Source organism: Oryzias latipes, chromosome 15, assembly GCF_002234675.1.
Source record: "Oryzias latipes chromosome 15, ASM223467v1".
NCBI lineage: Eukaryota > Metazoa > Chordata > Actinopteri > Beloniformes > Adrianichthyidae > Oryzias > Oryzias latipes.
The window spans coordinates 21,535,720-21,563,176 of NC_019873.2; the positions used below are offsets into that span (position 1 = coordinate 21,535,720).

At 38.9% G+C, this 27,457-nt stretch overlaps 4 protein-coding genes across 5 annotated transcripts; 3 read left to right on the forward strand and 1 right to left on the reverse strand.

The window, feature by feature from the left end:
• Window positions 1-308: 308 nt before the first annotated feature.
• Window positions 309-1,604, forward strand: LOC101155791 (DNA damage-inducible transcript 4 protein). The gene is made up of 2 exons (XM_004077113.4): window positions 309-750; window positions 833-1,604. Exons 1-2 carry the CDS (start codon window positions 585-587, stop codon window positions 1,333-1,335), a joined length of 669 nt encoding a protein of 222 aa, XP_004077161.1. The 5' UTR covers window positions 309-584; the 3' UTR covers window positions 1,336-1,604.
• A 103-nt stretch (window positions 1,605-1,707) lies between these two features.
• Window positions 1,708-6,886, reverse strand: LOC101175677 (dnaJ homolog subfamily B member 12). The gene is made up of 9 exons (XM_020709557.2): window positions 6,707-6,886; window positions 6,221-6,395; window positions 5,021-5,166; window positions 4,776-4,946; window positions 4,082-4,161; window positions 3,880-3,989; window positions 3,627-3,796; window positions 2,624-2,766; window positions 1,708-2,538 (listed from the first exon to the last, which is right to left on the reverse strand). Exons 1-8 carry the CDS (start codon window positions 6,837-6,839, stop codon window positions 2,645-2,647), a joined length of 1,107 nt encoding a protein of 368 aa, XP_020565216.1. The 5' UTR covers window positions 6,840-6,886; the 3' UTR covers window positions 1,708-2,538; window positions 2,624-2,644.
• An 11-nt stretch (window positions 6,887-6,897) lies between these two features.
• trmt2b (tRNA methyltransferase 2 homolog B) lies at window positions 6,898-10,585 on the forward strand. 2 transcript variants are annotated; one of them, XM_020709556.2, is made up of 3 exons: window positions 7,194-7,298; window positions 7,414-7,852; window positions 9,156-10,585. In XM_020709556.2, the coding sequence occupies exons 2-3, from the start codon at window positions 7,508-7,510 to the stop codon at window positions 9,774-9,776; spliced, it is 966 nt and encodes a 321-aa protein (XP_020565215.1). In that variant the 5' UTR covers window positions 7,194-7,298; window positions 7,414-7,507; the 3' UTR covers window positions 9,777-10,585. The 2 variants fall into 2 exon arrangements, with proteins under 2 accessions (XP_004077162.1, XP_020565215.1); XM_004077114.4 differs by having other exon boundaries at window positions 6,898-7,852.
• A 1,645-nt stretch (window positions 10,586-12,230) lies between these two features.
• On the forward strand, window positions 12,231-26,931 carry LOC105353580 (acyl-CoA desaturase). The gene is made up of 7 exons (XM_011484429.2): window positions 12,231-12,329; window positions 13,935-14,010; window positions 18,287-18,522; window positions 21,814-21,944; window positions 22,228-22,433; window positions 22,913-23,145; window positions 25,407-26,931. Exons 3-7 carry the CDS (start codon window positions 18,291-18,293, stop codon window positions 25,604-25,606), a joined length of 1,002 nt encoding a protein of 333 aa, XP_011482731.1. The 5' UTR covers window positions 12,231-12,329; window positions 13,935-14,010; window positions 18,287-18,290; the 3' UTR covers window positions 25,607-26,931.
• The last annotated feature ends 526 nt before the right edge of the window (window positions 26,932-27,457 follow it).

Sequence of the window (27,457 nt, forward strand, 5' to 3'; positions counted from 1 at the left end):
ATTTCAATGTGTCACTCAGGAGCGTTGATGAAGGTTTAAACGTGAGTGAAGAACATGTGGCAAAAACAATTTCAACTTATTCGCAACTTAAACAAAAAATCAAAACAAAAGAGACAAAGTCTACGTGCGGGACGTGTGAAGACAATCGACTACCGGCCTTTCCACATTTTCTTGCTCAACCCTTGAGGGGTGTCACCGTTTAACAATGGCGCTCGAGCTGCTTCTATTATTTATATATTTTTTTTTTTTTTTACTTTTTAGGACTAAAATGTATAAAGTCATAAGCAAAATGTTGCTATTTGTTTAGTTTTATGTGTTGGGGGTCGCTTTGACGGAATTGTGGGGGTTTGCTTCATCATCACGGATGTTGGGCAAAAGACGTGAGCTGGAACCTCATTGGCTGCTAAACTTAGTGGGCGGGGCGTCACTGCGGGGGTATTAAAAGCTTTGTTCCATTGTTGGGGAGTGTGTTTTCCAGCTGGTCCAACTCAGGAGCAGGAGTGGGGACTGCAAGAAGATACCTCTGCACTTTTTTTTTTGTTGTTACACCATTTCATTTGCAATCAAGGCCGTTTGGTTTCCAGATGTCATTTTCCTGCAGTCAGTCTCTGGACGGTAGTTTTCCGCCCACCCCAGCGGAGGACCGGGGCTCCCAGCGGCTCTCCTGGAGCAACCTGCTCCAGAGATTGACTGAGCTGAACGGACTCAGTCACAGAGATGCTGCGGATCACTTCTGCAGGAGTGAAACTGGTGAGTTGGGCCTTAAAATTGTTAACGTTCTGCTTAAATGAGAATGATTATTTTTTTTAACTGGGCTTCTTTTCTTTTTCAGGCTCTGTGGCAGATTTGTCCCTTTCAGACTCAGACAGCAATTTCTTCTGCTATCCTCCGGAGGAGACCTTGGCTGCAGAGGTCGTGGCCCTCATCACAGAGAGCCTCCACAACGCATCACCCCTCCTGTGCTGCTCCAAACTCCTCATACCTGAAAATCTCATGCAACTCATCAGTGAAGAACTGCTGCACTTAGCTGTCAATGAACCCTGTGGCCTGAGGGGGGCGCTGATTGAGCTGTGTGTGGACAGGGGAGACCAGGGATCACTGTGCGAGGTGGATAGAATTGCAGTGGATCCCACCCTGGTTCCAACCTTCCATGTGACTTTGGTGTTGAGGCTGGAGTCCAGCGGACTTTGGCCCAAAGTTCAGAAGCTCTTCAGGAGCGGGAAGCCTCGGGGATCACCGCGGCCCCACAGGCCCCTGAGGCTGAAATCCAGCTTCAGGGCCATCAGGAGGAAGCTGTACTCTTCAGGGGAGCTGCTGATCGAGGAATGCTGCTGAGGATCACAGGGCTGCCTGATTAGATGAACATCACCACCATACAATGAAATGCACTGACAAGATGAATTAACAGTCTCACGTTCGTTTAACAAGAGGTTAATGGAGACGTTTAAAGGGACGGCTTCTTCCACGGCAGCTACTCATCCGGTTATGAGGAACTCTTTCCATGAAATGTGACAACAGGGATTGTATATAATAGCCAAATATAAACATTTTTGTATTGTTAATAAAAAAAAAAAGCAAGAAATAAATTATTTTATATAAAAGTTGTGAGTCGCATGTGTGTACAAACAGTATCATCAATGCAAGAAACCATAAACCAAAACTTCCTTCAAAATAAGGTTTCATAAGAGATTAAAACGACCCCACATGTCAATCATTGGGAAGTTTTTATTCAAAGGAACATCTCATTTCAGCAGGTTAATCAATAAATATGGTTTTACTTTATTTGTGCAACAACTTTCAATAATTATGCTCAAACAAACTACAAGAAAATTCACAAAAATGGTATAGTAAATGACTAATAACCCCTGCATTGTTAAAAGTAAAGTGGAGTATTTACATTGAACTATAAAAATTACACACTTTTTTTAATGGCTCAGACTGTCCATCTATGACAGGGGTGGGCAATTCCAAGCCTCGAGGGCCGGTGTGTCTGCATGATTTCCAGATAGTCAGCCCTACTCATGGCTGATTACCTGATTCAGGTGTGTCCAGCCAATAATCTTGCCCTACTCATGGCTGATTACCTGGTTAAGGTGTGTCCAGCCAATTAGAACTCGCCAGAGCAGGGTATGCTGGAAAACATGCAGGAATGCGGCCCTCAGTGCCCACCTCTGATCTATGAGAAGGCCTTGAGGTTTCTCTAACAAGAAACAAAACAAAACAAAAAAAAAGTAAAAATCAGGACCAAGAAAGCTAATCTTTGCAACTTTTTAGGAGTCCAAACAGACAAAAGGGGTCTTGTAGTGTCCACCGTGTCGCCCTGTGGACTCAACCATTGTCTGGACACTAGAAAAAGAAAGACCATGCCGGTTGAAAACTTGTCACAGTCCTACAGGAAGTCCCGCCTACATCGCATTACAGATGGGTTCCCTGATGAGGCAGCTGCCTGGAAGGCATTTTATTAGATTCTCTGGTCTGCTGTTGCACAATGACGCTCTAATTTATGATGTCTTCTCATTGATTCAAGTAGTGACAAGTCTGGGGGGGGGAAATATACACAATATTTTAGTTTTTCCATCTAAATATGTTAAAACTATAATAAGGTAATTCTGTGGAAACGTACCCATTTGCGTACAAGAGGTTTCTATCCATCCAGTATGACTTGAATCTCAGATAGCCTGGAACAACTAGGGGTTCCCATTCTCTGCGCTCTTTGGTACAGTTCAGAATCTCCAAAGTAGCGAGCACGGTACAGCAAACCTTCCTCTGGAACAGTAAACACACAATCAAACTGTTTGGTCATAAAACATCTTCTATTGCACGGTCTACAGCTTTCAGTCGTTGACATAAACCTGGCTTAGTGCAGAAAAATTCAAAGAAATGCATACCAGAATAAAAGCAACCAATTCTAAAAAGGAAAATCGGAACAATTTTAGGAAAGACTGTTTGTTTTTTAGGACAAATATGTCATCTGTACATTTTAACATGGAAAAAAGAGGGGGAAACCAGCTCAGTTTCTGTATTTAAAGGCTGTTAAATACTCGAGTGAAACCACTTTAAAATTATACAAAAAATTAATAGATTCATTATAGGAAAAATAATTTGATACAACATCAATAAGCTGATTTTTGGGGCAAAAGGTTAAAGCTTTTGTTGATCAACTTGTAAACAAGAAAATGTTTCTTTCTTCTTTTTTATTCAACCAGAGAATGAAGGGTTGTAAATGCCAATCAAGTCATCCCAAAGACTATGGACAGTTAGTATTAATGGATAAATTAAAGAGAATAAACCCAATAATACCATTAATTCAGTTATACATTTTAGAAGATGGTTATATTAATAGTGAAAATGCTGTTTATTTAAAGTCCCCATATTTTCAAAATAAGAGCCAGAAAAAGTATTTCAGAAGAGGCAGGCTGTGGACCGTCATACCAACTAACTGTTGTCATTGATTATCATACAATCTTTTGATATGACTTCAGAAAAAAGCGTTTTATTTCTGCATTTTTTTTTAAACGAGTGCCATAATTAAAAAAAAAAAAAAAGTCTTACAAAATGTAGTTAAAGCTCGGCTGCAAAGCAATAACAGTAATTATTATTTGAGCTTGTGAATTTGGTGAACTCACTCTGCTGCTTCTCCTTCCAGCAGTTGTTTCTTAGATTAGAGATGTAGTCTTCTTCTACACTTTTCTCAACATTCTTCAGAGTACCAGAGTATTCTTCATTAAAACGTTCCCCCACATAAAAAGGCACCTTCAGGTTAGATGTATGCCTTTTGTGTATATGTCCTGCTGACCTGGAAAGGAGGAAACAACACCTGAGCACAGCCGACAGAGGAAGAAACTTGAACAAAACAACAACAAAAAAGGACAAACTTACGGGCGATGGCTAAGGCTGTATGGAGGCTGTGTGATCATCAACTGGCTGAGAGCAGAAACAACGATGAGAATCAAGATGGGTAAAATCTGGACAAATAGAGCCAGACCTCCCTGTGCAGAAACAAAAACAGTATACGTCGGTCAGGAGTCAGACATCACACCGTTCAAAGGTCTGAAATAAACAAAGCAAAGGGTCTTCTTACATCTCTATGTTGCTCTCGCCTCTCTTGCCTGTTATGGTGTGCAAAGTGCATTCTGCCATTTCTGTAAACATGTACATTACCTAGAAGGAAGACAAATGTATATGGATATGTAATGTCAAATCTTCAAAAGAACCTGGAGTGGAGTTTATTAGCTACATGGAAGAACAATTTGAGGACACTGCAGATTTTATTTAATGTCACTGCTTATCACAGATCCAGCCAAAGAGGAGATTTATGACTATTGGGTAAAACAACATCAAAAACCTATTTATATCCATTTGATGAGAATATGACAGAAACAAGATCACATTTCCAAGCTTTCATTATAAAAAATGAATACGGCCAGTTAGGATCATCGTAGAAATGGACCAAGTGATTCTGTTCCATGAAACTAGAACATTCGTTGTAAACAATAACAGAGTTCCTGTCCAGTCAGATCAATACATTTATTTTGACTGATATAGGAAATCAAAAAACATTTTGAAAGTAAACTTGCACTAAAGCTTTATAAATCTTTTTTTTGCTGTTCACAAAAGAGAAACGTGCTGCAAAACCAGAGACCAACTGATCTGCTTGTGGTAAAAAAGTAACTTGATGGCTCGAAAAATATTCAAAAGACTTGAACCTTTGCCCCAAACCCCCTCCAATAAATGATTTCCAGGCCTCAACACATTTTGAAAAGAAAAAAACTTACTTGATGGAAATCCTCCACCAAAAAACATGTTAAAGAGGTCCTCGGGAGAGATGTCTGCTTCAAAATCGTGGTGATGTCTTTGCCTGTTTGGGTGTGTTCTCTCCTCTCCATACTGATCGTACTGCCTTCGTTTGTCGGGGTTACTCAGAACTGCGTAAGCATTGCCGATGGCTGAAAGACAAATACAAATGTGCACTTAGCAAACCGGAGGTTTCATATCCATCAGATAAAAGTGGCGGTGGTACCTTTAAATGCTTCAGTGGCTCCAGGTGCATGGTTTTTATCGGGGTGAAATTTTAAAGCCAGCTTTCTGTAAGACTTTTTAAGGTCCTCCTCAGAGGCAGTTTTTTCCACTCCGAGAATTTGGTAATAATCTTTACAGCTTTTAATCCTGTCATGCAAAAAGAAACCATAGATGTTCATAAATGTTGGGTAAAAACAAAGGGAAGAAACAAAACAACAAAACAGAATCCAAAGTATTAATTATGTGACATTATCCTAAATACGTTTCATCACCTGTGGTCAACATTAGATGAATGACTTGATTCGAATAAATGCATTTTTTATATTTTCCATTCTAACTAAGGTAAAAAAAAAGGATTAATGCATCTTTATAACAGATAATAAACCAGCTCACAAACTGCTAATTTCTTTTCAGTGATCTTTATGTAATTTAACAAAACTTCAAAATTTACTACAACCTAAAATAAGTTTAGAATAAACAATAAAAACATCAGACCCACAGTTTTAGCTTCCATTTGTGTAAACTATAATGACCTGTGCTCACTGACAGGAAGGTGCAGATATTTTTTCTAGGAGCTTTAAATCAGGAGGTGTTTTTGACATGAAGGGCAGTAAAAATATGATATTTTACATTAATATAGGTACATTTTAATTTAATTAAATAAATAAAAAAATTACTAACTGATTGGCACTTATACATTTACGAGTTTGAAGCTGTTGGTTTGCCAGATTCAAACACTAAAATTACATTACTTACGTTCACTTCATTCCACTCCTTTTCAAACAATTAAACAGTTTTTGACTAATTTCACAATTAATGGATTCCATTAACTGTGAAGTCATGTATTGCTTGTATTGGTAAAACTCCTTACATTTAGGATTAAGATTCAAAATAAAGGCATCATTTCTGTAGATGTAATTATATGGGTACCTTTTACTTTTATTCCAATCAAATCATGACAAATCATTTTAAGTTTGATATATCTATGTATAGATATCTCTTATTTTTCTTTAGTAGTTTTTGATTGTTTGAAATACATCAATTTTGTAATTGTCAATTTTTTAGATGTTATGTTAAACCATACTCAATTATTTTATTCTGATCATAAATAAAAATATATACAAGCATGCGTTAAAACTCAACAGTTATAGCTGCAATAAGACTCTATCCGGAAGTGAAGAACAGATTATAGTGCACTGACTTTTTGACAGCCTCCAGCTGCTCCGCCGTGTAAGACTTAGAGGAGTCTGCGGGCCCCTGTGACACTTTAGCTTCGTCTCTGCGATTGCGGTGCCTCAGACTGGGTTCTTCTCCGTTCAGAGGACCACCATTTTCATCTGGAGGCTTTCCATTCTGGGCCAAGGACTCCAATAAGTCTATGAAAAAATAAGCGGTTCCACATTATGTATGGTCCCCATGCTTTACGAATGATAGTAATCCGCTATGATGTTAGCTAGCTGCTAGCACGCTCGCTACAGACACGTATGTCAGCACCAACACACTAGCAGTCTGAAGGGGAAAACGAATAATAGATAGAAATACAAGTAGTGACATGTACAACTGCATCTACGACTGGAGTAAGACAGCAATGAGATTTATGCTGTCGTGTGTTAGCTAATTCGGCTGACAGCGACGGCCCAGTTTATCTGAAAGCCAATCTGACCCAACAGGCGGCTTTTCAGCTTACTTCTGGCTTGATCTGTGGGGAAAAGACGCTGCGCCTTTTCCAAAAACTTCCTGGCTCTGTCCGGCTGGTTGCTGGTGATCGAATTTAGGGCTATTTTAATGCATCGCTCTGCTTCGTCCTTGTTTGAATCCATGGCGACACAGCGGAAATGTTTACCTGCCCTAAGTCGCGTGGTGATGACGTGGTACCAAATGAGTTGTCTCGTAAATTGGACATCATCTACGAATACTTGTCGTTTACTCGTGAGTTAGAGCAGAATCACCAGCAGCACCGACAGACTTCTTAACTAAAATGGGTCTTCCGGGCTTCAGGTTAGTCAAATCTGTCAAAATAAGCATCACGTTTGCTTTAACGAAGCCATATTTTCAGTTTTCTACAAAAGCCACTACTGTAGATAAGCAGGATAAAACACCAGCAACGAAACGGAGGAGAAAAAGTCAGAAGAATCATCTCTGGTCCGACAATCTGTCCTGGGAGGAAAGGCTGGCTGATGCGGTCACTCCTCTGTGGAGGCTGAGTTATGATGAGCAGCTTGAGCTGAAGCAAAAGCACCAGGAAACGACCCTGTCTCAGCTTGTGGGACATCTTTCAGGTGACCCCAAGTCCTCATCACCTGTTAAAAATAAACTCACCTTTCCTCTCCTGCCCATTCTGCCATCCCCAGTAAGAGATGGCTACCGCAATAAGTCGACTTTTTCTGTCAACAGAGGAGCAGATGGAAATACAAAGACTGTTGGATTTTATTTGGGCACTGGAAAACAGGGAAACATAGTATGTGTAAATGGAGATCACCTTCTGAACATGCCAGAGAAGCACAAACTTGTTGCCAGATGCTACCAGGACTTCATCCGCCAGTCCCCACTTGACCCCTGTTTGCTGTTCCACTCTGGAGGTCACTGGAGAGAGGTGACGGTTAGGACAAATGCTACGGGACACACCATGGCTATTGTTTATTTTCACCCTCAAACGCTCACTCCAGAGGAAGTGGCTGTTCATCAGACCGACCTGGTGGATTACTTTATGCGCGGTCCTGGATCAGTCTGTCAGCTGGACTCGCTATTCTTCCAAGAGAGCTCCATGACTCGCTGCACCCATGAGAAATCGCCGTACCAGCTCCTTTATGGCCAGCCTCACATATACGAGACGGTAAACTGCAAACATCATTCAAACATATACCATTCATTGTCAAAAAACATTAAATTTGTTTTTATTTATTCACAGCTAACATTATCTGAAGGATCAACACAAAAGTTCAAGCAAAAACACTAAAATGAACACAATTTATTGTAAATCATTCACTTATATAAATAAGATATAAAATAAAAAAAATCCTATATTTTTTTTTATAATTGTTTTGATTACAATAAGGTCCTGCCAGGTGTTCAGAAGACATGGTACAGATGCTGTAGAAGCCAAAATGTATATTCTTTGCATTTTTTTATATTTACTTAGTAGTTTTGTATATTTCACCTTTTGAATTTGGTCATTAGTGACACCGGGGTGAAAGGTTTGATAATCACCCAGTCACCTGCACTTGAGATTAAGGAGGAGAGGAGAGCTTATTCACGTTTTTTTTTTTTCCCCTTTGTTAATCAGGTCCATCAAATCATTCAAAGTAAACTAATTATTTTCTCCCACTGTTTTCGCAAAAAGAAGTAAACTTGAAAGACCACGAAATGGCACATTTGACAGAAGAAAGAAGCCGGTCATAAACCAACTGAACCCATAGGCTCTTCAGGAAAGTTGCCTCTGCAGATGCTGCACGCAAAAAAAGGAGAAAAGTATAACCTATTATTGCTGAGAAAATTTGCTAGCTTTTTATTACAAACATTTTCATTCAAAGTTAATCGTGTCAATTTGACTGAGTAAAAGTAATCGAATACTACTCACCTCTATGTGAAAGCAACAATAACTGTGTAGAAGTTAATGTAAAAATAGGGGGAAGTGTTTTTTCGTTGAAATATTAGTAAAGCTTAATCAATGATTCAGTTTTTTATGTACAAAACAACCAACAGGATACGAGTTCATTCTACAGTATAGAACAAAGGCAAAAAAAGTCATTGTTGTGTTGCCTTGAAGATGTGTTTGAGACATTTAATCTTCCTTCCTTTATAAGACAAGGACAACTGAAATGAGATATTTGTTATCTAATCTTGGGTTTTGTTTAGCTTGGAGACAAAAAGGTAATGCAATGATAAGATGGATCACTGCACAAGTACATTTAATGAATTGTTTACATTTTAACACAACAGCAACTTTTGTTACATTTTAGCCACTTAGAAAAAATCCATTAGTTTCCAGTTTAGTCTAATATCTCAGAGTGCAAAAACAATGCTGAATTCTCTTCTAAAAGACAAAATTATGAAGGAAAAAATGACGAGTGTTTGAAGTTAAGTTTTGTGTGTAGACATGTTTATTTAACGTTTTTCTTTCTGATTGTGGTTTGCAGGTTCTGGGTTTCAAGTTCCGCATTTCTCCAGATGCCTTTTTCCAGGTGAACCAGGGAGCTGCTGAGGTTCTTTATGGCACATTGAGGGACCTCATTTCCGCAAACACTGAGAAAGGAGAGAAACAAGGAAAACCTACTGACACTCTTCTTGATGTGTGCTGTGGGACTGGTGCCATTGGTATCACTACATCCCCACGGGTGGAGAAAGTCATCGGAATAGAACTCATAGAGCAGGCGGTGGAAGACGCTGTTCATAATGCCGCTCTTAATAATGTGCTGAACTGCAAGTTTATTTCTGGGAAAGCAGAGGCGGTGCTTCCTGGTCTCATAGTGGACTTAAGCTGCACAGGTGGAGGCCTTACAGCCGTGGTGAACCCAGCTCGAGCTGGCCTTCACTACAGAGTGGTCAGAGCTCTCCGAAACCAGCCTAACATCCGCAGACTGGTCTACGTCTCCTGTAAACCCGATGGGGAAGCCATGAGGAACTTCAGGGAACTTTGTTGCCCTCCTGATCCACAGAAAAAACTCACAGGAGAGGCATTTTCCCCAATACTGGCTATTCCTGTGGACATGTTCCCACACACTCCTCACTGTGAACTAGTGCTGCTTTTCGAACGCTAGCAGAGCAGCATGAGATGGGTTGAAACTTTCAAACATCCACCAAACGACAGAAGGAAGCTGGATTTTGGCGCATTCGAATTATTCGGGGCCGAATTATTTTTGAAACCAAACCTGGCTGCCACGCAGGGATCCAGGGTTCGATTCCCGGAGTACAATGGTACTGGGGGAGATTACCATATCAATGGTGAGCAATTAACATCACCCAGTGGGGGGTCCTTGGGCAAAACCCTTAACGCTACTGCCTCCCAAGCGCGGTTCAGCTGCAGCTCACCGCATCCCCCAGGGGATGGGTCAAATGCGGAGAAGAATTTCCCATTGTGGGATATATAAAGTATCAATTATTATTATTATAAAAAATTAAGACTCTCAGATTACAATTTACATACACCTTTTTGAATACTTGAAAGCTATTTTGATATTAGACCGGGTTCTGTTTAACAAATAATACAAATGTAAAGATACATGTTTTAAATGAAGGTTTTAAAATAAAAATATTTAAATTGCATCCATTCCTGATGTCTGTAGTATCCTCATTTGACCAGTAGGTGGTGCTATAGCATATTCCTATGCTCTTTAATACACAGAAAGACTTTAATCTGTTTTGTTTCATAATGACTGTATTTTTCATCACCTGAATTCAGGTTTACTAAAGGTCATAATGTCACAAGTGTTTAAAGTGTACTGGGGATGATAAGTAAGCAAAGATTTCATGAGCTCATATGTTGAAACTTGATGGCCTTGGCTTCAAAATTGGCTGCTGTTTGATGCTAATGTTCAAAATACATGAGGGTCAATAGAAATGTAGAGAAATAAAAAGAAACGATGTTAGCATTTCTATGGTGCCGGAGTTCCATGCAGCTTTAAATGCAAATGAAGATTTAGTTTTTGTTTTCACTTACAATACAAAATCAGTCATTTCTTTTATGTTTCATAACTTTTCTGTCTTAGACACAGTTTTACCATATTTGGTGCTGACTTTTCAATTGACACCACTTCCTCCTGGATACTGTTATACAACATTTTACTTCCACTTAAACTTTTTGAAATAACACTAACACTGCATCTTATACAATATCTTACAGATCAGACTTAAACACTTCCTCTTCTTATTAAGGTCGGTTTTTAAGTGTTTTAGGACTTCTTGGAAATTACAATTTTTTTTGACAACATGAATTTCAATTTGAACCCCTATAAAAGCAAATAAAAAAATATAACTGTATTGTATTTAGACCAGGCATGTCCAAAGTCCGGCCCGTGGGCCAAATGCGGCCAGTGTTCAAACTTCCACCGACCAGCTGGTTCCTTTTATCAAATCCATATGCGGGCCCCCAGCACTTAGTACAAACTGTTCGTATAGTTCTTCATTGTAGTTTGTCAAACCACATTTTCACATTCATCATTAAGAGGCACTACCAGATGTGACATGCTTTCTACGACAAGCTATCTGGGAATGAATGGTGTGAAAACTTGACAATATCACAGGGATTATGGTAAAAACATTTAGATATATTTGCTCTAAAAGAAGAAATAAAAAGTAACATGTTCATCAAATAGTTCATTTAAATTTGAATGTCTTCTTCCACTTTCGGCTTCTCCCATCAGGGGTCGCCACAGCGAACGAGTCGCATGGTAAATTTCGCAATGTTTTACGCCGGATGCCCTTCCTGACGCAACCTTCTCAAACCGAATGTAATGCTACTAAAACGGTTAAAAGACTGGTTGGGCCTCACACATTTCCACCTCACCATATTTGGCCCTTGTTGCAAAAAGTCTGGACATCTCTGATTAAGTCCCTTGGCGGTTCTGCCTATACAGCCTGAAGGGGGCCCAAGTCTGGGTCCCCCTGGTGCGGGTCCTTCTGCCTGGATAAAAGATAGAGTTGTGTCCGGAAGGGCATGTAGAGTAAAGGTCTCTACCAAACAACCTGTGCGAATCAGTGAAAAGCTGATTCACTGTGGGGACCCCTGAAGGGATATCCCGAAAGGTGAACAACAACAGGGATTTGTATTTTTTTTCAAGCAAAAAAGAAAAAAAACTAGTTTGGTCCTTATTTCTGTAGGTAACATGGATATAATTTAACGCAGCCCGAGGTAATTTATTTATTCTCCTAGTATCCAGCCAGGTGTTGTGAAAAAAAGGCGCAGAAATTCATTTCAAGCTTTTTTTTCAGGAATATGAAACACCTTTTATTATCCAGAGAGATTAACAAATAGACAAATCTTTGATCTTTGAGATGTGTGAAACTGGAGATGGGGGTGTCTATCCTTCATTTGCCCCTGCTGTGTCATTGTGGTGTGGCGTGTCAGATGAGGTGACTCCCTCCCTTTTGCAATGTTTGATCTATTTTAGGAGTCAGATATAAATGTTGATTTGAAGATTGGACTGTGCTTTATGTGTCTGGTGGGGGCAAACCGCAGTTAAGTAAACAGTCAGCAAGATATTTAAGTTTGGTGGCATCTATTTGTTTTGGAAGAAGCTAAGCTTTCGTGGCAGACAACGGGAGATCAACGTCCTGGCAACATCTGTTGTCTCAAGCAGCCCGTGGCACCAGAGGTGAGTGTAAAAGATGAAGATCTCAAGAGATTATTATTATTATTATTATTATTTTTAAAGCTGTTGGTAAAAATGCTGGTCAAGATAGTGCTTTACTTTTGGTGCCTTTATGTTTATTTGTGAAAAAATGTGACTTAAAAAAATGTAGAGTTCATTTTTTTATCCTTATTGTACAAAAATTATGAACTCAACTGTATTATCTTATCCAGCAAGCTGTTGAGAACAATCTTTTGAAATATGGTCACCTTTTCATTTTTTGGGGTAACATATTTTTTTAAAGTTTAAAATGCACTTTTTGTTTTTTTCACTAAAGTAGGGTATGAAAAAAATATTTCCAAAGTTATCATTTAAAATATTATTTTAGTAACAATAATGGTCATTTTCAATGTCTAGATGTAAAGGTCCCTGAATTACATGCTATTAAAAATAAGTATTAAAAAAATAAAAAATTGTTCTCAAGTAAAGGTAGTTTAGTATTTTGTGATTATAAATAATACAGAAATGTGATAATAAATACCTTTTGTATTATGTAAAAAGTTGTTACCTATTTAATTACGGTACTTTATTAGGGTTATAAAGGTAATTTGGTGAAATAAACTACTCAAGTTATCACACAATTCATTATCTGAAATGTAAAAATAAAAAGTGGAGATAGGAAAAAAAAAAGAGGAAGAAGAAAACTGATGTTAAATGTAAAATTTCTACATGCTAAAAGATATTGGATTGACTAATATACCATACCGATGCCCTGTATAAGAAGGGCCAAAGTCGCCTCAACCTTCTGAGGAGACTGAGGTCCTTTGGAGTGTGTAGGCCTCTCTTAAGGACATTTTATGACTCTCTAGTAGCCTCTGCTATCCACTACGCCTTGGTCTGTTGGGGAGCAGGCAGCACAGACTGGGACAGAAAGAGACTCAACAAGCTGGTCAGGAGGGCCAGTTCTGTCCTGGGCTGTCCACTGGACTCTGTGGAGGAAGTGGGTGAAAGGAGGATGTTGGCCAAGCTAACATCCATCATGGTCAACACCTCTCACCCACTTCATCAGACAGTGGAGGCGCTGGGCAGCTCCTTCAGTTGCAGACTGTTACCCCATCCATGTCAGAAGGAATGGTTCCACAGGTCATTCATACCAACACAGCTGTTAGATTGTACAATGCCACAGTTTAAATATGCATGTACAAACCAGTTATCATGCATCCATGGCCCATCCGAATATTCTGTCTTTCACTCTATTTTATTTTACGTATAACATATTTTATGTTAAGTGTATATAGGTGTATATTCTTCTTGTTGTTAAATGTCATTACTTTTGCATTTTTGTACATTTTTAAACACCCTTTCATTCTTTTTGCACATTCCTGTTGTTTTCTTCTTTTTTTCCCCCTATTTTGCACTGAACTCCTGTAGCAATTGAATTTCCCCAACGTGGGATCCATAAAGAATATCTTCATCTCTCTATCTCTAATGAAAAACAAATTTCTGTTTTTCTAGTCTTTTCAATGATAAGGCTTTCCGTGATGGTCTTCTCAGCATTTTTTAAAGACATTTGAACTAAGCTATTTATTTGATTGAAACTACAAATGTATCTTCTTTTGTCTTGCACAGGGGTCTGCAATCTTCAACACTACAAAGGCCATTCGGGTCGATTTATTACTTACTAAAACCCAGCAGGAGCCACAAGGTATTACTTTATTTAGTATTACTTTAGAAAATAAGACTGTATTGTATTTTTATTATTTTACTACTGTGATAAATCAACCATTGTTTTTTGGCATAAATAAATAGAAAAAAAGCCTTTTGTCAAAACAGTAAATAGTTTCTAACTTTTGGCAGAGGTTCACATGACTTCCCTTTTAAATAAAAGACACTCTGTGTCACATGGGAACTCAATTTCCAATACCAAATCTACGTATTTCTCCAGCTTAATGAACTCAAGTGAAGGAAACTCCAAGGTCCTCTTCTCTATACTCTCTAAGATAAAAGAACCTCCAAATTCACTTCACCTCAGATTTTTGCAACACCCTCACAACCTTTTTCACTTCCAAAATAGAGCTCATCCACCAGCAGCTCATAACTATCCCTGGTTCTAACCCACCCCCCTTAGTTCCAACACTTCCACACTGTTCACTTTAAGTATTTGATCTTTACCATCATTTAGTCAAATCTCCAAACTCATCCAAACAATCTAAAACCACAACATGCCAACTGGACCCATTTCCTACCCCCTTGTCAAGACTACTCTCCCTTCACTCTCCTCTCTTATCACCAACATCATCCAGGCTTCCCTCCAGACTGGAACAGTCCCCCCTGCCCTTAAAGCTGCATCTGTCACCCCTAGTCTAAAAAAAAAACCTGGTTCCGATCCCACTGATCTCAGAAATTTACTTAATTTCCAAAATCCTCTCGAAAGTTGTTGCCGCTCAAGTTTATTCACATCTTTCCAGCAATAATCTAAATGGAAACTTTCAGTCTGGCTTCCGCCCACTTCACAGTACTGAAAACGGCTCTCCTCAAAGTCACCAATGACCTCCTCCTGGCAGATGACTCTGGCTCACTCTCCTTCCTCCTGCTGGATCTGAGCTCAGCCTTGGACACCATTTCTCACCCCATCCTCCTGGACAGACTCTCAACCATCAGCCTCACAGACACTCCTCTCAACTGGTTTCGTTCCTATCCTTCTGGCCATACTCAGACTATTCAACTAAAGTAATTTACTTCCCTTACAGTTGCCATAACCATAGGTGTGCCCCAGGACTCTGTCCTGAGACCCCTACTGTTTATCTTCTACCTTCTTCTGCTTGGCCATATCTTTCATCAACATCAATACATTTTCACTGCTATGTAGATGACACCCAGCTATACATTTCCTCCAAACCACGCTCTACCCTCAAACCTGCCTATCTTACCGGTTGCCTTCTTTCAACAAAATCTTGTTTCACTTCTAATTTCCTCAAACTACACAGGAATAAAACAGAACTTCTACTTGAAGGCACCAAGTCCACTCTTAGCAAAATTAATAATTTTGCCATCCTTTTTGACAACTCCCTCACCCCCCCCCCCCCATTAGCTAAGAGCCTGGGTTTTATCTTGGACAGCACTCTTTCCCTCACCTCTTGTTAACAACGTCCCTGGGACTGCTCCACCTCCGGATCATCCGCCGTCTTCGGCCTTCCCTCAGCCCTCACTCCACTGCTGTACTGGTTCACAGCCTCGTCACATCTCACCTGGATTATTGTAACTCACTTCTGTTCGGACTCCCACAAAAAACTCTAGGCAAACTTCAACTGGTTCAAACTTTGCCGCCTACATCGTCACTCAGTGCCCCTCCTTCCATCACATTACAAACGTGCTCAAGCAGCTTGACTGGCTACCAATTACGGATCACCTATAAAATCCTCCTTCTAACCTACAAAGCCATTCATGACCTCGCTCCCATATATCTCTCGGACCTCCTTCAAGTCGCCACTCCCTCAGGTCTTTGTCTTCCCCTCGATTTGATATCCCCACTGGCCTCCTTGTCATCTTGTCACCATAGGGAGCAGGGCATCTCCAGCCTCAAAACTCCTCTTCTCACACTACCATCTTCCTGACTGCAGCACATCTGTCTATTTAAACTTTTCACTTAACATCTTTTAAATGCGTGCTATTATCCCTGTTTGGCGACCTTGAGTTCTAAAAAAGGCGCCTAGTAAAATAAATGTATTATTATTATTTAAAAATATACAGCAAGGGTTATTTTCTGAGATTTTAAAATCTCTTCACATTCCAACAATAGTGATGTGTTGATAATGGTTGTCAAAGCTGAAACATGTGGACAAAATCTTTACATTTGCATTTGCCAATAATTAGCCTTAAGCATCTATCTAAAATTAGTTTTAAAATGTTTTATTATCTTGCCTTTCTATAACAAAATGGTACAAATACTTCCACATTTTAAAATGAAAATAGCTGACTTACAAGCGCTTCCTCAGGATAAATCTACTCAAGTTAGACAGTATGGTGCTGCAAAACAACTTTTATATTAGTTATTCATTTTTGTTATATTAGACACACATCTGAGGACTCTTTAAAACTTCCAGGTCAGATTAGAAATCTAGGCGTAATCACAGACCCAAAGTTGAACTATAAAAGTCAAACAATTTATAGTGTCATCAGCAATTCCACATCATTGCAAGGATCAAAGGTATGCTGTAAACCAGATTCTGAGGGACTTTTTTATGCGTTCATCTCCAGCAGCTTCGACTGATGTAACATCTGCTTACTGGTCGCACTAAACATCCAGAACTTTGCAACTAAAACCAGAAAGTACTATCATATCTGCCCTATCTTTAGGTAGTTGAACTGACCTCCTGAGAATATTCTTTAAGGCAACTTTACTTGTGTACAAGTCTCTTCATCCTTTGGCTTCTAAATACATCTCTGATGTATTGCTCCCATGTAAACTACCTCAGACTCCGAGAAGCTCTGGGACAGGCCTGCTGCTGGTGCTCTGAGTCACAGAGGGCAGTGTTTTAGCTTTGTGCAGAGATCTGGAACTGTGTCCTGGTGATGTTAGGCAAGGTTCTCTGACAATCTACAAATGCAGGTTCAAAACTATTCTTTAAACCAAACTTACTAAAAGTGTTTCATCTTCACTTCTTATTTTGCATTTATTTTTTAGCCATAAATTTGAATGTGCTTTAAGTGATTTTCTGTTTCTCATGTCTTAAACATCTGTGTGAATTGTGCTGTAGAGAAAAATGTGTTCAAAAAAAGGACCTAAAAGGAACTGATGGCTAGCTGTAACTGTAGTACACCTTAATAGACAGCTTTTTTCTAAGGCTTACTCCTTACCAAAAAGTAGTGCACTTGAAATTTATTTTATCAAGTATACGTGCGTAGAAGTATGAGTATACTGCAGACCATTTACATGTAACTGTATTACTTATTGCGGCTGGATAGCTTAGTTGGTTAAATTTAAAACTGGCAAATTAAATGCTGAGCCATGAGCCTCATCCAGTGGGGTTCCTTGGGCAAAACCTTTTCCACTATTGCCCAACTATGTAGCCACAAGGGCCCAAGTCTGGGTTCCCTTGTGCCAGTCCCCACCTCAGATAAAAAAAACAAACCTCTGGCAATACTGCCTATGCAAATCAGTGATTCACTGTGGTGACCCCTGAAGGGATAAACCAAAAGGTTAACAACATACTAACTGAATACTTCTTCAGATTAAATTGGAACATTTTAAGTTTACAATATATAGAAAGTATACTAAAAGTAAACATAAGTATACTGCCCCACTTTTAGGAAAGACTAAGTATACTGCAGACCATGTATATGTACTATGGCAAAAGGGCTAACTAAACATGTCTTCAGACTAAATTGGAACATTTTAAGTTTACAATATATAGATAGTATAAGACAAGTAAACTTCAAGCTCACTGCCTCACTTTTAGTATAGACTAGGTTGTAGTACACCTAAATAGACTACTTTTTGCAAAGGGTAAGACCTACTACAAGCATGATCTATCTGTCTAGTGAAAGCCAAAAATCCAGTAGCGTAATGTTGTTTAAGTAAATGAAATGTTAAAATTTGGAAGAAATAAAAATTATATAAGTTGTTGTACTGCTGCGACTGCAGACACAACAAGTGTTGTAGGAATGGGGAGACTGAGTTGCTAACAGCAACGGCGTGTCATCGCAAATGGACAGCTGGAGAATGTTTTTTATTCAGCTCAACGAATGATGAGACATTCCTTAATGAAAACATGTCATAGGAGCACAACGATAGGCTGCGTCCGCCCTTTGGAATACGCCTCGAAAAGAGTGTCATGCCAGCTGCCTATATCCGCTGTGGGCGCTGCTGGAGCGGGCATGACCGCTGGCAGCCACCGTACCTTCCTGCGTCACTGCATCAGGCTGCGCGCATCAAACTAAACAACAACTCTTTTTTCCCCCCTGCACCGCTGCTCATACAGAAATATGACCGAAGCACAGACCACGGATCAGCACGCCGGTAAACAACAAAACGGAGATGCCATGGCCGAATCCTCGACTGCGGATGATGTTTTTGACAGCACGTATATACAGAAAAAGGGGAAGCCGCCTATGGTGTTTGTGTGGAGAAACATCATCCTGATGTGTCTTTTGCATCTTGGTGCACTTTATGGACTGGTTCTCGTCCCTTCCGCATCGCCTTTAACACTTGCATGGAGTAAGTATTATTGTTTGGAAAACACTGTGTTTATGTAATAAAACATGAAATGTGCTGATGCTGAGCAATCATTGCTAACTGTGGGGACATGCCTGCAGGTATCATGGAGAATGAGTCACTCTGGCCTAATTTTCATTGTGCAATCTCTGTTTTTAAACGGTTTATGATGCGTTTTACCTCATTTAAGGTAAGTTTATTTTCAATGAGTGACTATTTTATTGCACAAGTTAGGCAAAGAGTTGAATTTAAAAACAAACTATTTATTTTTTAAATAGTATATTATTTTTCTGACAATGACTTTTATGCTTATTGCTTTTAATTGACTGGTGTGATTAAAATGTCTTGCTATAAATGCATTTTGTCAATATTACTTCCAATTTAAATATTTGATCACATGTTCAAGTTTGCCAAAGATTTTTACAAAGTTGCATTTTAGTGCTCTTAGTCAAAACAAATGGAGCAAACAGAAAAATCCTTTAAAATCATCACTGTGCCAAATGAACAACACCTCTGAACTTAATAGGTAGTTGTGTTGCCTTTAATGGCAGCAGCTGGAGCCGAGCACCTCAGATGAACTGGACAAGAGATCTGTAAAATGTGTGAGAAAGGAGAAATAAAAACACTTTCTGATTTCCTTACACAGCTAAAAAAATATGCAGTAAACATTTTCGGGATATTTAAACTGCTTGCTATAATGTAAAAAAGGGTTTAATGCTCTGATAGGATGCAGACATGCATGTTTAGTGTGCTAATTGACTGACACAAGGCAGATCAGCCTGAGCAAAGCAAGCAGAGCTTATATAAAGGGAACAAAATTAAGGTATTTTAGTTAGTCATTGCTGTTATATTTAAATATAGACTGACAATTGAGCAGATTTTGTTTAGGAATAGGCTTAGATTTTGAGATTATGTGTAATGTGGTATCCTAATATGATGCCATCCAAGAATTTCCTAATGTAATCAGTTCTCCATGAAAAATTCATTTAAAATATTCTACTAAGTATCTAGTGATTCCAGTAATTTTGCTTTTTTTTTTTTAAACTGCACGCTCTATATTGCCACGTTATGTGTTACTTGCACATGTGTGTTATCATCATCAAAATAATGCAAATTTAGTTGGGTCCCAAGCTTCTAGTTTGATTCTTTTTTCACTTAGTTTGTAACCGTCCGACATCTTCATTATCACATTAAGCCCAAACCTGTTTATTCTCAAGCTGAATCCAGTTTAACTCAACAGATTCTGACATTTCTGAATGTTTTGCAAAAGGTTGAATAGCCGTTTATACCATTGCTGCTTTTTAAGGACATGGTTCCCTTTTTGCTTACATAAAAAGCTCCATAAATTGTCAATGAAACTCTGATTTTAAACTTGCTTTATATACACTGTTTAAAAAAACGTAAAATGTTCTACTGTTACCATTTTGCAGAATTTGGATTCCAGTTATTGCACGTTTTGTGAAACAATTGAGATGCATATGCATCATTTTTATACTGATCTGTGAATTTCTGTTAATATCACAAAAAAGAAGTGAATGTGAGCATGAGCAGAGAATATTTATATATTTACTATGGTCATCCATCCATCCATCCATCCATCCATCCATCCATCCATCCATCCATCCATCCATCCATCCATCCATCCATCCATCCATCCATCCATCCATCCATCCATCCATCCATCCATCCATCCATCCATCCATCTATCCATCCATATTCTTCCATTCATGATGGTGTTGATGCATAAGCCAGTTGATGACCAGACATTCTGCTCACTAAGAGGCATTAGTCTTCATAAACTGCAGCTAAAGCATCAACAGGTTTCCACAATAGTGCACTTCCAGTGTCGTGCAGAGTCAATGTAGTTTTGATGCAGTTTTGTTATGCAACTGCTGCTTTTCACCCACTCGAACTTTCAACTACTTCTAAGAAAAAGCTTTCCGGTTGTCGTCTAAAGCAGCTGTAGTGATGGTTTCATGGCCATGTCAGAGGGACCCAGACAAAATATCACAAGCCAGATTGTAATCATTCAAAACCGAGCGTGATTTTTGTCCTGACGTTATCCTTAAATGCTCTGATGTTTTTGAAGCCTCGTCACTTCTGTCAAACTGATTCTTTATTTAACGTTTTCTCTTCTTAAAAATAGTAGTGGAATAATGTTTTAAAGGTGAGGCTGTAACTTTTCAAAGACTTGTCTGCCAGATAACATCTCTAACTTTTTAGTTTTTAAAAAATTTATGTATGTTTAGCATATTTTATGGTAATTTTAAGATTCTTAAAAAGGGCTTGGGTGCGTTCGCTCCTACTAAAACCAGTCATTGGATTTGGTAGTGGAATAATATTATCGCAGTGATGGTATCCAGTCATGCATATTTGTGGGTTTATCATCTGCGTGTTGCAACAAGGAAGAGTGTGGAAATTTCCTCTTGATAGAAGAGCTATAAGCCGTTCCAGTTGTTGGATTACCTTGGATCTTAAACGTCTGATTTGCAGTTTTTTTTCTTTTATTGTTAAAGATCAAGATTACTTTGGACCAGACTTTGATATTTTGTCTTTGTTAATCTTCTTGTCCCAACCTTGAATTCTCTGCCTCATGCTATCGTAAAAGTTTAGTAACTGTGGAGCCAAATGTGTTTTTCCTTTTTCTTATGCAAGGCCTTTTTAGCATGATGTCATTGCTTTATGTTTAAGTCTTATAGACTTAAATTTACATTTTTTTGTTGTTGAAAAGTTAAAACTCATGACTTGTAGACATTGTGGGCTTATTGAACTATACCACACATAGAAAAGTACTTAAGTTTCAGTAGTCATAAAGTTTGTTCAATTATTAAAGTTTCCACCTGACCTATGTAGACAGTTGATGCGTGACCCATATTCCCAAACAATCTGAACTTTGTCTTGACTTTGGCACCGCATCATTTTCCTTCTCTCTGCAATGTTGAGTTGCATAATATTCCACTGTGGAAACAAAGCACAATCGCCACGTCCATAGACACCCCATTGTGTGCTGCATGGCACCACAAGAGAATGCTCTTTGCCAGTCAGAAGTTTCTGGGTCTCAGATCGTGGACAGTCTGGCCTTCACATAGAAAGACATTCAGCAGTCTAGAACAACAGAGGTGTGGGGGCCTGGTTTGTCGTTCCCCCACTGTCCCAGCTTGGTGCACAGACGGCTCGCCTCGGAACAAAAACATCAAAGTATTATAAACAGAACTCTGTGTCCCTGTGGGGTGTAAATATGGGAAGGAAAGTTTTCTAGAAGGTGCCTCACTCTTCTACTTACCTTGCTTCCAGGTGGTGTGTGCTATTTCCTCAGTGCTCTAGGTGTGACCGCTGGTGCTCACAGATTATGGAGCCATAAAACCTACAAGGCTTCTTTTCCCCTCAGAGTCTTCCTGGCTCTTTCCAACTCCATGGCGTTTCAGGTAAAAGGACAAAAAATGCAGCTGTAACCTGGTTGAGTTACACCTGCTGAGTTAATTTATCACAGTTTGTGATAAAGCAATGCTAAGAAAATAAATTGGAAAAACGTTGTTATTTATGCTCATAGTATTTTTTATAACTCGGCTAAAAATATTAAATAATTTATTGCAAAATATTTGTCATTGTTACAGTTTTACATGTATTTTTACACATCTGGTTTTACCACATGTTTCTCTGTCTTCTGCATATTTATTGATGCTCGTGGGATTCTTTTCATCCATTCAGAATGACATTTTTGAGTGGGCGAGGGACCACCGTGTCCATCATAAGTACTCTGAAACCGATGCAGACCCCCATAATGCCACGCGGGGGTTCTTCTTCTCCCACATTGGGTGGCTCCTGGTCCGGAAGCATCCTGATGTCATCGAGAAGGGAAAGAAACTGGAGCTTTCAGACCTGAAGGCAGACAGCGTGGTGATGTTCCAGAGACAGTAAGAGAATGTCATTCGTTTAATCCGTTTTATTGTATTTATTAGAAGACAAGGCTGGATATATCTTAGAAATGAATGTCCCAATGTTTCAAATCGGAGTTTATTTGCAAACTGCTGCTAGAAGAAAAAAAAAAGAGTTTTCCTAAGACTTTTAGTTTCATGTCTTATCATATTGTTTACATGCCATCTTGCTAGATAACGACTATCAGGCTTAAAATAGCCTTGACTTTGCCACCACACAGTGCTTTTTAAAACAATTCCTACACAGTATTGAAACAAGATGGCAGCCTTCCACAGGGTTTGGATAAATGGCACTTTGAGCTCTCAACTCCTTTGTAATTCACTTTATACATTTAGAAATGAGTAAAAGTCAGGTTATAGCTGTTCTTTGTTATCATTGAGACTATGGTCATATCAATTTTGTTTTACGCAGCTCTATAAAAGGGGGCTCTGTGTAAGATGCAGTTTGTCTCTTTCAGGCACTACAAGCTCTCTGTGGTCTTGCTTTGCTTCCTCGTTCCCATGTTGGTGCCTTGGTATTTCTGGGGAGAATCCTTGGTTGTGGGGTACTTTGTCCCTGGGCTCCTGAGGTACGCCTTGGTTCTCAACGCCACCTGGCTGGTCAACAGCGCAGCACACATGTGGGGCAACCGGCCGTACGACAAGACCATTAACCCCAGGGAAAACATCTTTGTTGCTCTCAGTGCTATTGGTAAGGATCCATGTTTGACATTCACTTTTAGTCCTAATGCTTGACAAATGATCATTTTTCTGTTTCGGAAAGCATTTAAATGAACTTAACGCATCTGTTGTATAACTCGTGTACTGTTGGGTCTAATGTGGCAGGTGTGGGGTGGACAGTTCTCTAATCCAGTGGCTAATGTTTGTTTTGTCCTCGCTGTGACAGTTTAAATGTACAGTTGGTCGGCATTTCTAATAAGAAAGTTCCCAATTGTTTTCAAATCTCCTCATTTTTTTCCAGCAATGCATTTTTCCATGCATTTGCAATGTCTGGCTTCACTGTTGGGAACGTTGCACTGATTCTGAATACAACAGGTTGTTCAATTTAAGCAGACTGCACGTTTCCTTGATTGATATGAACTGCGTCTTTCTAGTCACTGAACTTGATGTCAGTTGTCTGTATTGCCTTTTAAAAAAAAAATCCTAGAGAGTATATTAGAGTCTGGTTCTTGGAAAATGAATAACACAAGTGTAGGATTAGTCTGACCAAGACCTCACAGGCAGCAATGGGAGTTTTCTGACAGTTGAATTGTGGTTAAGGCACTTAAAAGTTGTCTTTGTTAAGTTTTTCTTTAATTTCGCCCACAATAATTTGGCTTCATAATTTGGGTGCTTATGTAGCCTAAAAATTTAGAATTTCCAATCAAACCGGTGGATTTGTATTCCCAGATTGTACATTTAAAACAAATGTTTCTTTTATTTCTTTTTCTCAAAAAGTCACTATCGATTGAATTTTCAGAAAAGGTACATGTGTGTTCAGTGTTAGGCTTTCACCATAGCCAAAAAAAGGAAATGACTTATTCCAGTAAAAAAAAAAAAAGCCTCCCGCTATGGGAAATATATAGAATGCAGCTGCACAGCTGAACTTTGTGCGTATGGTGCTGCATTTGTGAAATTAATGTAGTGCATAAGCAAATTTAATGATTCCATAGTTAAAGTCCCACTCTGATCATCCTTTGATCTATTTCCAAAGCATCCCAATTAATTATGATTATGTTATTTTTAGCAAAAATCATAAAAATCCTTTGCCGTTTGTTTTCTAGGACATAGTTTCTGCAGAGTGTGGAGTAGGTCTGCCCCCATTTCCCGTCATCCATCTGTTTAGACGCTCCCGCTATCTTAAAGCCACTCACAACCCCAACCTTACATGACATGGTCTAACAAAAATGGAGAACAATGTTAGAGCTATTCAGTTTAGAGCCGGACTCCGTCTCAGACGAGGACATCACAGACGCACATGGATCCATTTGTCTATAAGTGGGTGCATCAGAATGGGGGAGAATTTTGTCTGCTCTTGTTTCCCAATGATTTGATTAAAGAAAAATTCTCAGAAATGCAGTTTTAATCTTAATTTAATATTTATATGTCCTCTGTCATCCCAAAAATGCCACAAAAACATGTTAAAACACGGTTTTTATTGGAGTGGGTCTTTACGCCGACATTGTTGTGTATAACAGATAGTGGAGCGTTGCAACTGTGCTGCATTGGTGTGAACTTATTGATCGGATACGGATTGTAGAATCTGTGGATTAACAGCTGTTTCAGAGTGACAAATGCTCTCTGGGCAAACATGCACTTCTGTTGTCATAATTTACACAGCAGTGAAGGGAAAATGGGTTACAGGGCCGCAAGCAGCCAACTTTGAATTAGATTATTGTTCAGGGTAATATTGTTTTGAACATTATCATTGCAGCTGGCACTGCTGACAGATCAGTCCAACCTGAGTTCTGCAGTTTACTTCAATGGGATCATTTAAGTGTTATTTAGTCAAAAATTAAATGTATATTTGAACTGGTTTGAAATGAATTAATTAACTGGAATAGAATCAATCAAATCAACATTTTTTTTACCTGCCAGATTTATTGCTGTCCTCAAAGGCGAATCCAGTCCCATTGTACAGAGGACAGTGGAAAGCTTTTGAACTAAGTCAAAAATGGAAGCAGTGATGTTCCAAATGGGGTCAGATATTTGTAAATTAGATTATGGTACCATGTGAATTGAATTATTCGATGGTCAGCCTTTTTGGATCTTTTTCTCTTTTTCGTCCAAGACAGTTAGCCACTTTATTAAATCATGTTGTTAGTCACATGTTACCAGCATGAGTTTGCAACATTCCTGAGATCAGTTCAAAGCATTTAGTTTTTTATTTCATTAACTTTGTCTCAGCTGTATTCAAACGTTATTTATGTGAAGGAAAAAAGCATTTTAAAAATCTTTTATCCTGTTTTCCAGGCGAAGGCTTTCACAACTACCATCACACGTTTCCCTTTGACTACGCCACAAGCGAGTTCGGCTGCAAGCTCAACCTCACCACTGCCTTCATAGACCTCATGTGTTTCTTGGGTTTGGCCACAGACTGCAAGAGTGTGTCGAAGGAGATGATCACTGCTCGCGTGAAGCGCACCGGCGACAGCAGCTACAAAAGTGGCTGAGTCAGACCGCTTGACTTGAAACGCCGATGCAACGTGCCGAAGAAAGTAGCAGCAGGTATAGCAGCATTTCAGTGGTTGGGTGGCGATTGCCATGCTTGTGGTTATTAGTTTAGACCTCCCTGTCAGATTCATGTCAGCTTTGAAGACTTTTCATATACATAGTAGGTCTCTCTTGTTAGGTCTCTAAGATTTGAAGTGTCCTCACCGACCTTTTGTAACAGGTGGAGACTTTGAGTAAACGTGCAGTTTCTATCAATATCAAGCAAACATGAGATGAAGTTGCATTATTTTGTTGAAACCTTTTCCCGTGGGCACTGTGCAAAAAGCAGTAATTCCAAATTAATTTCTGTTAGATGTATTTATTGATTTGCTATTTATGATCGATCTTTGACACTTTAAAAGCTTTTCTGAAAAGTGTGTGATTTTTCTCTGCAGACAAAATCAAACTGTATTCTTCTGTTAGTTGTGCTTTGTGTTATCCCAGAAGAAGAAGTGTGCTCTTATCCTTATTAAGCAAAGTTTGTTTGTTTGTTTGTTTGTTTTTGGTCATCTTTTAGTTCTGCTTTGTTCAAGGGTGACACCAAAACAATTAGATTCATTCCGGTATAACCATAAGTCTAAATAAATAGTGTTCAGATATGTTAAATACTTTGGATGATAACATTAATCCTCCTTTTCTCAGAGCTTCAACATCACATTTCTCACCTATTGGATGGATTAAATATTTACACTCATTTTGTTGTCTTTTAAAAAATATATTACTTTACCTGCCCCCCTCCAAAAAAAGGCCCTGATTTGTGTGCATATATCCTTTGTGATGTGTGAAATTATGCTGCAATGTTTGGCCAAAATGCCTTTTGAGAGCTGCACATGTTTCAACTTTGAGGTGCAAAATAAAACACTTTAAACACTTTAACTAAACAGACTTGAAGTCCTTGAAATCCCAGTTTATTTTGGAAGAAGAAAGGTGCATGAAACGGGTAGATGTTTAACTTTTCTGGAACTGAAAAGTTTGCCTAAAAGCAAGAATAAAACTTTTATTTTGTGTTTCAACAATACTTTGTGCTCATCTGTCACTAAACCTTTTACAAAGCAGCACTTTTCTACAGTGTTTAAATTGCAAAACTTTTCCTCTTTCCTTAAAAAAAGAATTTTTTGTACGTATTGTATCCTAAATAATGCAAATTTTTACATGTGACAAATTATATTTCTTGTAAGTCTCATTATTGTCAGGAGCTATTTACATCTGAAATGCAGTCTAATCATGTCTACTGCAAAGATTCCTAATAAATATTTATGTCAATTAAATGGTTTATGAACTGAAACCCTTTTTGTCTATTTTATTGCTCAATACTTTCTGCATTCAAGCCTTTTTTTCCTCTTAATTATAGGGTCATAGGTGTACATATTTCTCCTCATTTGCAGAATATGCACCATTGTGTTTCTGGATCTCCTCATAATAAAAATAATAATAATGGATTTGATTTATCTGCGCTTTTCCAGACTCTCAAAGATCTTACATTGTGTCCATTGTAGGAGCCATGAATGTGATTGTAGTTCACCTTACTGCCAGTAGGCAGATTCTGTATGTAAGGGAAGACGTCACAGTGTTTGTCAGGTGTTTTGGCCCGGAAGGGCAAAGAGTTTTGACCGCAGTACCGCACGAGCGTAAGAACGCAGGCTGGTCAATGTCACACGCAAGTATGTATGTAAAACGACAGCAAATAAATGTCAATATCGCCATACAAAATGGGAGTGGACATTTAATGACTGGAGCAAACAGATGCGCGTCAACCTCACCTGTCAAAACAACCTCAGTAGCTGAGTTGTAGGCTTAGCTCTTTCATCCGT